Below are 12,292 nucleotides of genomic sequence, written 5' to 3'. Positions count from 1 at the left end.
GAGAGAGAGAGAGAGAGAGAGAGAGAGAGAGAGAGAGAGAGAGAGAGAGAGAGAGAGAGAGACCCACAGAGAGGCACATAGACAGAGAGAAAGAGAGACAGAGAGAGACAGACAGACAGACAGACAGAGACAGAGGCAGACAGAGACAGACAGACAGACAGAAAAACAGAGAGAGACAGAATCAGGGACAGAGAGACAAAGACAGAGAGCGAGTGACAGACTGATTCGTTATTTTAAACCTAGTCTTGGAAGTCACACACTATCTCTTCTGTCATGTGCTTATCGGTCATGTCCTGCTTCCTCTGGAGACCCTGGTGTAAAATCTACACCTTTCCTCTTCTGGTTTTTGGTGATTGCCATAGCTGTGGTTTAGGGCCACCACACATCACTCTCTCTCTGGTCTACCTGTTTCCTTTTTCTCACTGTTGGTAACTTCCTCCTGCCTCTGTTGTCAGGACATATATGATGGTATTTGAACCAACCTGGAGAATCCAAGATAGTCTTCTCTGGAGCTTTAGATCAATCCTTTCTGTGAAACATTTACCCGAGTTGGTAACATTCACAAGTTTCAGGTTCCAGGGCTCCAGACAGGGCCATCTTTGGGACTCTTCTCCATGGGTTCACTCTAAGGACTCAGTAAATATGGGAAGGTAATGGAATGCTTAGACAACACCTGGCTTACAGCTAGTACTTACAGAACACAACTGGCCAGAGCTCAGTGGGGGATGGAAAGAACTATACTGGCCACCATGCCCAGGACTCTCCTGTTACCTGGTGAGAAGGCTCAGAGCTCTTCAGTGAACCTCTGCAGACAGACAGAGCTCAGTCCCTTGTCCTGGCCAGTGGCCCCAAAGAGTCTCATGACCAGGTACCCTTCTGTCTGACAGTGCCTGTTTAGAGGCAAGCAAGGGCTGCCTGTGAGATTGTATTAATATGTACACTCACAGGGAAAATTGATTTTTCTTTTTTAAGCACAAAATGTAGCAGTTTTATAACCTTTCTGCAGCTTGACAAAGGCCATTTATAACCTACTTTCTCCATCACCCTTACTGGCGCCAGTCTCAAATGGCTCCAAGAACTCTCTCCTGAATTTGTAATTACAAATTCTTCTTAGGCAAAATTTAATTTCCAGGAGGGCTGACCTCTTTTTTTGTTGTGGTGGTTGCTGGAAATTAATTTTTTGGTGTGTGTGTGTGTGTGTGTGTTTTGTTATTGATGTCATTTTGGAGGATGGCTTGGGGAAAGGGGGTTCAGGCTGTTGGCTGGGAGAGGCATTCAGGGAAGGCATTTTAATCAGCTGTGTCCAGCAATGGACAAGAGGTGCTGGGCTCTGTGTTAATCTTTGTCCACAGCCAGTGTGGGGAAGATGATGAACATTAAAACCTAGCACCTTTTACAGACCAAAAATTAGAAAAATAGAAGGACTGAAAAGACAGCCAACATTTTGACCTTAGCTTTCAAGGTCAGTGAAGACTTGGGACATAGGAGAACCTCTACTGTAACATCATGTAACTCAGGAGTGTCCCAAATTTTCTGATCAAGGAGATTATGGGGCCACAGAGCAAAATGGTCAATGACGTAAGGAGAGTAACATGGAGAGAAAACATTCTCTCAGGCTTTCACAGAGAGCAAATTGGTCAAGCAATGGCCATGACTCATCCACATCGCTGACACTGACAAAAGATCTAAAAACTGCTATACAGGGTTTCACAGTAAATGCTGAAGGAATTTGACTGACCTTGTCGGATACAAAAGTTACATTTCTTGTTATATACATCTTGCTTTATCTTAGTCTTAACCATCCAGTAGAAAAGTATAAAACCAAGTTATAAAAAGTAAAGCCATATTAATATACTGAGCTGTGAAAGGCTCAAGTCAACAAATTCTGACATTGTCAGTCCTACGGATAACCCACCACTATTATGAACTACTGGACTATATTGGATTATTTTGCTGAATTCACACACCTACAATGTTTAAATGGCAATGGAATACCCATTTCTAACAAAACTAAACAAAATAAGCGGATACAAAGGAAGAACCATTTTGTATCTGTAAATACAATATAGGATAGATATACAGCTACTTTCCCTTAATTCAATGAGAAGAAAGATTTGTACTAATAGTATTTGGACAGGATATCATGTCTGCATCTTGTACTGTGAATAACCACTAAGAAGATAACAATATATAATGTATTAATTATTAAAACTGTCCTATTAGTTTGTTTTGAAAAAAAATAAAAAGTAGTATAAAAAAATGTAAACATTAGGGCCAGCCAAATAACTCAGGGGATTAAAGTGTCTTCAAGCAGGCACAGGGGCTAGTTCAATCCCCAGGCTTTCCATGCTGGCCCGGCCCCTGGGGTGCACTGAGAAGGCAATTTAGACTGGGCATGGTGGCGCACACTTGTAATCCCAGCTCTTGAGAGGCTATAAATAGGCAGGTCACTACAAGTCTGATCTAGTAGTGAGACTCTGAACACCCTGCATAATCTTCCCTAAAATACAATTAATTAATTATTTAATTAATTAATTAAAAATGTAAACTTTTTTTTTTAAAAAAGCCTAGTACCTTGTTTTCTGTTTTGAAGCAAGACAGTTCAAGTGGCAGCTCCATCAGCAGAGCTGGAGAAGATGAGCCCAGTCTCATCAAGTGAAGGATGACTAGATTCCTAGCCACATGTCCTATAGTAGAAGATTCACAGAGCACTCCATGGGTGCCAGACATCCTGAGAAGCGTATTTCAGTGGGGGCTACTGAAGGTGAGACATCCCTGGGGTTTGCTTGGGGGCAAGAGTAGTGAGCTTGTGAAGGAAAAGGTACACATGGCTAGCAGAGGGTGTACAATCATCTATAGAGGACCCTGCTTCTCAGCATAAAGAGCACTCCAGTATCCAAGCTGGGGATACTGTCAAGAAATGTCATTTGGGTACCCATGTGAAGGATGGATTAGAGGAAGCAGACTAGAGGCCGGTAGGTGAGTAGAAGGGGTTCTTCCTATTGGAAATCTCACTTAGGGCTCAAGGGACAAGGATGGAGAAGAGATCAACTGAAGATAAAAGATAGTTTATATTTTGTAAATACCACACTAAGTGGTGAGTTCTAAAGCAAGGTGTGTGAACTTCTGATCCAATTTAAGCTTTATAACTAGTGTATAGGTGTTAGTGTTGTGCTTGTTTAATAGATGAAGACACTGAAACTCAGAGACATGGTAATTTGATCAGTCACACAGGGACAAGGAGAAGAGATGGACTTTAAAAATTAGACTCTTAGGGATTCTTTTTAAAAAGGCAGAATGTAAGTGAACTTCATAGCAGATTGTACTTGGCAATAACAGCATAAGTAATCAGGAAGATGATGCTATCATTGTCAATATTAACAGTAACTAATCTTTGCTGTGAGCTGTCCTGTGAGCCGGCATTCTCAGCACTTTGTCCACAGTGACTCCCTTCCTTATTCTTGCAACTTTGGAACCATGTGGTCACAGAAGTTGCATCTGATGGGGGCACACTGAAGTGCTCAGAGGTAATGGGACATGTCCACAGCTATTTATCAGCCCAGTGGGACTCTGAACACTTCTCTGTTGCTACCCTTTCAGAAAGAGGGAGGGGACCGTGTGATGGGGCCTGCCACATCCTGTGTGGTGACCAACCTGTTGCTGTTTCCTCTCTGAGCAGTGTCCAGAAGAGCTGAAACCCATGAAGGATGGCTCTGGCTGCTACGACCACTCGAAAGGCATCGACTGCTCTGATGGCTTTAACGGCGGCTGCGAGCAGCTGTGTCTTCAGCAGACGCTGCCTCTGCCCTACGACGCCAGCTCCAGCACCATCTTCATGTTTTGTGGGTGAGTGTCTCTACCCAAGCCTGTGTAGCCACAGCGCATGTGTGGGAAAGTGGTCCAAAGCTACAGACCACCAGGTTGCAGCCAACCTTCTGGGAAATGGACTTTATGGCTATTCTGTGTCAGCCCAGAAGGCAGGAGGTGAGAGTATCATTACCTGTTGGGTATTCAGAAGAAGAATAGATGAAGAAAAAAATGATGAATTCCAGCAGTCAGTGGAGCCTCTGGCCTGACTGCTTCCTCGGGTCGGAACTTTCTCCCTCTGAGGTCTACATCCTCTCCTGGGGCCCGTGTCAGTGCAGGTTGGAGACAGAAGCCAAGATCTTGAAGGTGTCCACAAAGAAGCCACTAGATACATTGCATAAGTGATTGAATTTCATATGCTTAGCCCAGGCTTGGAACTAGATTCTGCAGGAAATTAGCAGTGGGAGTTCAGTGTTTAGACTCTCTCTGCGTGCCTTACTCTCCCTAAAGGTAAGGGCATTTAATTGGGAAACAGAGGTGTAAAAAGAACTATGCAGATAGAACTTGCAATGCAGTTTTTGGCTCTGGAAGACCTCAAAGTGAGGTGCTTGTGGTTATTGTTTGCTTTGTGATACTAGGGATGGTCCATGCTAAGCAGGTGCTCTAACATTGGACTAGCTTTGTGATCTCCCAAAATGAACTTCAGAATTAGTATGACAATGGAAGAGAGAGGGAAGGATGGGGACTGACTTGCTGAGTACCTGGGACAAGTCGTTTCTGCTCCATGGGCCCCAGCTTAACCACTAGAAGAAGAGAGCTTTACCGAAGCATGGCTAGGATTTCTTCCAGCTCACCTGTTTTTCATATGTGCAGCAGGAGTTACCTCTTGCTGGTATTGCACTGAGCATAGCGTGTGGTCCTCAGTAACCACTCAAGAAAATGATAGCATTTTTCTTCTCCTCTTCTTTCTCTTTCTGATTATCTTTGCATTGGAAAATTTGTTCATCTTTTGATAATATTCTGGGACTCAGAAAAACAGCCACATGCTCCTGTGAGAAGCAGGCCCAGTGCTCTCATTATGCCAACAGAAAAGCAGAATAAGAGACTCAGCAACCTTTACTGTCATATATATCACAACAAAAAGAGATGGGAATGTGTGTAGGTTTAATCCCAGTTTACCAGGAAATTAATTTAACTTGCACAGGTCTGGTACACAGGGTTCAGGAGTTATTTCAGGGTTTCTTTTCCTGCCCCAGCTACACAGGGGGCTGCAGGTGTCTTCAAGCAGGTGTTGGAGCAGCTCACTGGAGGCCCCAGATATGTATCAGTAAAATAAATAAGAAATAAATTAGTGTATGCAGGCCAGAATTTATGGCATCTCTCCTCAGCTTAAGTGACTGCAAAGCAATGCTGAGTAAATTATGCATGGACTCAGATCTGCCGCTTGCATGCAGAATCAGCTGGCTTCTTGGCATTGTTACTTTCCTCCCTGTGTACTGGGGAGGGGTGGGTGTTCTTCGGTGGAAAATAACAACAGTAACGGCAGCAGCCACAGCACTAATGGATTTTGACATCAGAAGCGATCACCACCTTCTATTCAGAGCATACTGTAGAGCGCACTAGACCTTGTACTCAGCAGACAGCCTGTATGCTCAGTTCTACATCTGTCTGTCTGTCAGGCACCAACTGGCAAGCCTCTCGCAACTCTTGACCTTCTATTTCTTCATTTATAAAATTTTGATGATGCCTCCCTTCCCAGGATGAGCACTGGGATGAGTGCAAAGAACTTCACGTTTGTTACTTCTTTAAGGTTAAGCGACACTCTCAAGGTCAGACAGCAAGTCGGGTGGCTCTCCGCCTTCTTGCCTGACCAGGAACAAGCTCCTTAATATCTCTACCTCAGGGCTGGTGAGATGGCTCAGTGGTCTGAAGCACCTACTTAGAACAAGCTAAGCCAAGCAAAGCACAGGGACCTCGGTTCAATCCCCCAGCACCACATGCCAGCCAGCCCCGCCCCCAGGTGGGCTGAGTTGGCCACACACACACACACACACACACACACACACTCTAAATGAATAAATAAATAAATAAATAAAATTTAAAAAAAAAATCTCTACCTCAGTTTCATCATGTGGAAAATAGGCATAATAATGTCTTCTGTCTATAGAAGTGTTGTGAGTGCCAAACATGTACATTACCATTCACATTAATACTTAAATTCCTTTGAAATGGTGCCCCACAAAGAGGTAGAGTGTGTGTTGAGTAATAATGAAGGTGAATTACCCTAGCGATGCCTGTCCACTGCTTGCTGGGTGACCAGATGCCCTGGGCAGTGTGGTGTCCAGATCTGTGGCTGCTCGACTCACTGCCGTTCCTGGAAGTGGATGGTGTGTAAAAGTGGTAAGTGAGAGAGGGCCCAGCACAGCGTGAGCCTTGAAAGCCCAGCCAATACAGACAGAAAGCACAAAAAAGGAATTAAAACCAAGGCCTCCAAAAACCAACTGCCTTTCAACACGCATTGGAAATTGGCTACTAAGGATGCAAATGAGGAGTTACCCACACTTGTCAGAAGCTCTGTAAACAATGAGGGCTTTTAGCAGGTGCTTGTGAAAGTTGGGAGAGAAGTGGGATGCTATTGAATTAAGCAGAGAAAACAAAACCCCCCCTGGAGAAAGCCTTCCCAAATGGCTCTGAGCACTGGGCCCTTTCCTAGGTAGGAGTTTCCTAGGTAGGAGCAGAATTAATGGATCTGTTGGTGCCTGGCTAGTCCTGGCAGCTTTAGGTGCCGTGACTACTCTAAGTACACTGTGTGTGAGCTCCTGTGGTTCTCAGAATGACTCTGCCACGAGGTATCTTATGCTTTCCATTTCGTTGGACTGAAGTCAAGTACAGAGTGACTCAGGGCTTTGCTCATGGTCCACAGCTGTTAAGTGATGCAGGGAGGGGGATTCAAGCCCAGCGCCTGTGCTTCAACCCAACCAAGCCAGATCTAACCGGATCTGCTGCTCTCAGGATGCAACTCATCATGTCTGTTGGCAAGTCAGTCTATTTCTCTGAGCTCTGTTCTTCCATCCAGAATTAGAAGTGACCATAGCACCATCATGAGGACTCTGGGAAATTATACATGCCCAGCGGCTGTCGTAATTAAGCTCCCAGTAAACTATACTAATAATCAGTCTTATGGGGATTGGACCCTCTCACATAAATACTCCATTGCAGAATTGTACATTTTGCTCACAATTCGTATCTCCAGCACTTACAACAATGCCTGACACAGCGCAGGTGCTAAACTTGTATTTATTTATTTATCATCATTTAATTTTTTTTAAAAAATCATTTATTTATTTATTTATTTGGTACAGGGTCTCACTATGCAGCTTGGGACTCATAGTGACCCTCCTGTCTCAGCCTTCCCAGCGCTATGATTATAGGCATGCACCACCACGTCCAGTTTCAGTGGCTGGCTTGGCATGGGACTGGCATGGCATGCAGTACTAGGGATGGGACACAAGTCCTTGTGCTTGCCAGGCAGGTGCTTAGGTCACCAAGCTATCACCCAGGCCCTCTATTGTCTTTTTGTGACATAGTCTTGCTATACAGTTCAGGCTGGCCTCAAGCTCACTTAGTACTCCAGGCTGGTCTCAAAGTTGCAGCAATCCTCCTGCCTCAGCCTCCTGAGTGCTGGGATTACAAGCACACCACCAGTCCCAGCTTTAAATATGTAATTATTAAATTACTATTACAACGTGGTGCCTCAGTTGCTTTCTCATCACAGGGACATAATATCTGATACCCACAACGTAAAGAAGGAAAAGTTTATTTTGCCTGTGCAGTTTGTAGAGGGCTCAGTCCATAATGGGCTGGCTCCAAAGCAGGGAGCACAGTGGAGGAGAAGCAGCTCATGGCATGGGAGCAGGAAGAAAGACAGCAATGGAGGAGGAGGGAGGCCCATGGACCCTGCCAGGCTGCACCCAACCTCCTCCTCTTGGGCTTCACCTCCCAATATCACAGCCATAATCCCATCATAATCCCATGGGTAGACTAATCAACTGATGACTCATCACACCCCAAGGACCAAGTCACCTCAGAAAAGGCTGCCTATGATTGCCTGAGGCCTTGGGAACATTGGGATATAAACCACAGCGGGCTAGAAACAGTGCTCCTGCTCTGACCTTTCCAGCTGTGTTTCCAAGTACATCCTGCTTCCTGCACTAGGCCTCGTGGCCTCAGCTTCTGTGATTTTGATGTAAGTGCTTCCCTGGTCTCCCCTCTTCTCCTCCATCATTCCTGAACCCTGCTCCATGTGTCCCTGGCCCTTCAGCCTGAACACCTCCAACTGATCTTCCTGGGTTGGCATCACCTGCATCAGTAGTTCCCCTCTGAGTTCCACAGAGGTTAGGAATCGGAGGTGCAGGCATAAAAATACTCATCTGGGAAGCATAAAAATACTCATCTTTTAAAATGGAAACTATTTAAATAGTAGCTTAGAATTTAGCAAGTGGAGCCAGGGTAGGTGTAGGGAAGTCTTTTTCCCTTTTCAGCCCTTTGGTAGGCAACAGGAATACTTACTTTCTAATTCACCCCATGAAATCTTGCCACATTTTGCAGATGAACTCCAACTAGTTGCCCCGATTGTCAAATCTTTGTGAAGCCAAATTCTCCTTAACTGGGCGAGGCAGCCTTTTCCAGGAGTGACGCTGCCTACTCCTTATATTTCTCTGGATGGTAGCTCCATTGCTCAGTTAGTTACTGTTATGGTTTAGATTTTTTTAGAAGAATTCCCTGCTAAGCCTCATTGCTTGGATGGTGACTGGATCGGGGCCCAATACTGAATGTGCCCGTATGCTGTTAGGGGGAAGCGCTTGCTTGGAAACAGGCCACTGGGAGTCACCTGGAAGGATGTGCCCTCCTCCCCAGCTCCTCCTTGTGTGCTTTGCTTCCTGGCTGTCCTGTGCCCTGCTCCCCTCCTGTTTCTGCCCTGGAGCTCACCATGGATTGCACCGACGGACGACGAGGCAAAGTAACCTCCTTTAAGTTGTGGGCTTCGGGTTTTGCACTCCAGTGATGGGAAAGGGACTAAGACACTTTGCTATTTTCTTGGCTCCTTGTGCCTCAGTTTGAACTTCTCATGAGCAGAAACTATCCTGGTCGTGTGTGTGTGTGTGTGTGTGTGCCATGAGTGTGTGTTGCCATTTGGTCCTACTCGACCCAAGAACTGCTTTAAAATCATTTCACTGAAATGAAAGAATCCATCCACCTAAGGTTTATTGTAGCTGCTCTGTGCTCATGATGAAGTGGTAAGTAAAAAAATCCTTGCCCACCTAGGGTAAAGAGGGTATGGAGCAGCTGGCCCTAACTGATGTTGACAGACCACAGCTGCCTGTGTAGGAGGCAGAAGCGAGTCATTGCAAGAGAGTCCCAGGAGGTCGCTGGGTGCTAAGCTGAAGCATTTAGACAGAATCTTACAGGTGAGGAAGCATCACCTTCTAGGAAAACCTGGGCAGGTTACCTAGCAACCACGTTGGTCCATGGCACTTGTGTGGGTGTCTTTACTGTGTCTACTGGGCATACTTCCACGAGAGCTTCACTTTACCCACATAAATCCAGCACGTATTCTAAAATCTGTTAATATGAACCATCAGAGTCATCTGTAAGGAGAGAAAGGGATAGGGAGAAAACTGTCTCAGGTGTCTGAAATGTCAGTCGCTCAACAGGAGGTAAATTTAGGTCTGTGTTTCTTGGCAACCATCGTAAACAGGAAAAAACATATATATAAAGCAAAACAAAATAGAGTGGACTGTACATTGTCCTTGCCTGGGGAGAGGAACTTGTGGTTTGGTTTGGTTTTCAGGAGGTGTACACCTCTTGCTGACATTGTTGAAGTGTTACTGTTTCTGAGGTCATTTAGAGAAGAAAACTGAGACCTGGAGGCATCTCACAGCCAGGTAAGAGGTAAAGTTGAAAAGGACCTTGAGAACTCCAAGTATCTCTGTCACGGTTTCAGTGAATATGTATTCTAAAAATCCATCCTCGAAGAGCATGTCCTGCCTCAAATATTCATTCATAGCCTATCTGTCCAATGCTCCTTTTATGTGAGTTTAGAGAGAAGAGATAAATCCACCTGGTTAATAGCCGCAGTTAGTTGGAAGTCATTTATTTTCACTGCCAAAGCTGAAGTCTGCTCTGGTTTTTAGACAATGCTGAACTAGGAACTGGAGACAGTAGTTTTGGTTTTGACTCAGAGTGAGTAGTTCCAGACTGGCGTCAGTGCCTTTCTTTTAGGCTAGGCCTTGTGCCCTCTTCCCTCTAATGGATGGTGGAATAATGTGAATTTAACCTATGATATTTAGCAATGAATGTTTTAATGTCAACTTTTGAGGGTTTTTTTTTTTTTCCAGTGATAAGGCTTGAGCCCAGGGCCTCTCGGGTGCTAGCTGAGACTCCACCCTTGCCACTGAATTCTGTCCTAATCCCCACATACCAAATTCTTATTATATGTGACAACCTTGTACCCCTTGTCATTCAAACACCTGAAAAAGCTCAGTTGTAAGTAATGTTCACAGTGAATGGATAGAAACACAAAAAGTCCATCCATTAAAATGCTGATATTTGCCACAAATTAATAGCTATAAAACTTAAAGAAATGTAGTATCAGTGGTTTGACACAGTTGAATTGGTTTACCCCACCATTTTTCCTTAGTCAAGTTAGATACTAGTGTTCCTTTCTATAGTTGGGTATCTTAGGGTAGATAAACTATGCTTTATAGTGTAGCCTAGAATTTCCCCATGGAATCTTGATTCCCTGCCTTTCATTGTCTTTCCTTCTCTACTTTTGAATGAGTAGACTTGAGTACATTACCTTCAAGACAGATTGTGCAGAAACTCAGTTTTTCCTTGACTGAATCCTGCAGAGCAGAACTATTCAGAGAATGACTCTATTGGTCTTCACTGTGACTGATGGTGACACAGAGGTTCTTCCTAAGAAACACTCCCATGACAGTGGTACAGGTGAAGGCCTTGGTAGCTGGCCCTGGCCTGTTAGGGTGGGACTTCTTACAGTGTCATTGTCCACTGAAAAAGAGCCCATTTTTCTGTTACCCTGGTGACTGGACAATTAGATTCATCGCCACATCATTCACAGTCTAACTTGTAGGCAATTCCTTAAATTATTCTTTCCCTTAACTTTTCTCACTTCTTATATGTATACATTTGTTTAGAATTTGATTCCCTTCTTCTAAAAATATGTTTATAGTATGCTCTTACAATTTGGATTTTAAATATCTGTCCCACAAAAGTCATGTATTAAAGACCACGTCTTCAGACTAGCTATGACCAGAGGTGGGGCCTTAGGAAGTGTTGGATTATGAGACATCATGACTGGATTAATCCATTTTGGGTGTATAAATTAATGCCTTTGGAGATGAGGGCTCTCTCATGAAAGTGACCTCTCTTTTCATTGGCTGCCATGAGACTGACTGCTTTGGTCTGCCAAGCATTCCCTGCCATGTGGTTCTGCCTCACCACAGGTCCAAAGCAATAGGGCCAAGTCACCATGGACTGAAACCTGTGAGACTGTGAACTGAAAAACTTCCACCTTTAAAATATAGATCTCAGGTATTGTGGCATGCTGACAGCAACCAAACATGTACATATGGCCTTTGAAAAACTGGTTCACTAAATCATTGGTGAATGAATGAATAAGTAAGTAAATAAAATACATTATTTTAAATCTCTGCTTTGAGAATTTGGACAAAATACCATCTCTTGGAGGTTTTAGTTTACTCTTTGAAAAAGCAGCAGATAGGAAAAAGTACTTTATGCTAAAGTAAAAAGAGCACTAGGTTTAGAATAAAGATATGTGGGTAAAGGTCCTGGCTTTTCCAGAGTATGTGTGGATGCCAAGACTTGGGATCCTCACCTGCACCGTTGGAATGCAATGACCCTTCTTACAATATTGCCCTAATCAGTGAATAATACATGCTCTTGACTAAAGAGGTGCAGGGTTCTGTAGCCGTCTGTAGAGTCCCATCCACTTCTGGTATTCTCTGTAACGTGATGCATGTATTAGGGGTAACATATTTGTTGCCTTTAGCTAAAATGTCCAGTTTATGTCTTTGTACTTATTTTAATGTTTTGCATCTTGGCATATGTATAAATACAGTTTCATGCAGATCTTGGCTGGTTTCCTGTGAGCCCGTGCTCTTTAGATTTTCTGTAGGAAAATCTTGCAGACAACAGAATGTTCTAAAGAAGCTGTATAATTATGTGGCATCATACAAAAAAATAAAATAAAAAGAGGAAACTAACAACTAAACAGACCTCGACATAAATCTTCCTATGCCCTGAGGTGGCTTAGGGGAAAAAAATTGCTCACATTTCAAAACTGAAACTGAGACACTCATTTGCCTTTATGAGTTCCTTTTTTTCTCCCTGTATCTCCAAGGGTCTCACTGAGCAGACCCCAGACCTTTTATCTCTCCATGCT

At 44.0% G+C, this 12,292-nt stretch overlaps 1 protein-coding gene across 4 annotated transcripts in view; it reads left to right on the top strand.

Annotated features, from left to right (window-relative positions):
- Nucleotides 1–12,292, top strand: part of Astn2 (astrotactin 2) — a 1,030,147-nt gene that overhangs the window by 587,242 nt on the left and 430,613 nt on the right. For all 4 annotated transcript variants that reach the window (XM_023701575.1, XM_012516970.2, XM_023701577.1 and 1 more), the window contains one exon: nucleotides 3,680–3,846. In XM_023701575.1, coding sequence (XP_023557343.1) covers nucleotides 3,680–3,846 — 167 coding nt within the window. The remainder of the gene's footprint in view (nucleotides 1–3,679; nucleotides 3,847–12,292) is intronic.

The sequence above is a fragment of the Octodon degus genome, unplaced genomic scaffold, assembly GCF_000260255.1.
Source record: "Octodon degus isolate 3935 unplaced genomic scaffold, OctDeg1.0 scaffold00137, whole genome shotgun sequence".
Lineage (NCBI taxonomy): Eukaryota > Metazoa > Chordata > Mammalia > Rodentia > Octodontidae > Octodon > Octodon degus.
The sequence above is the reverse complement of the archived record's forward strand: the minus strand, read 5'-3'. Positions and strand labels throughout refer to the sequence as shown.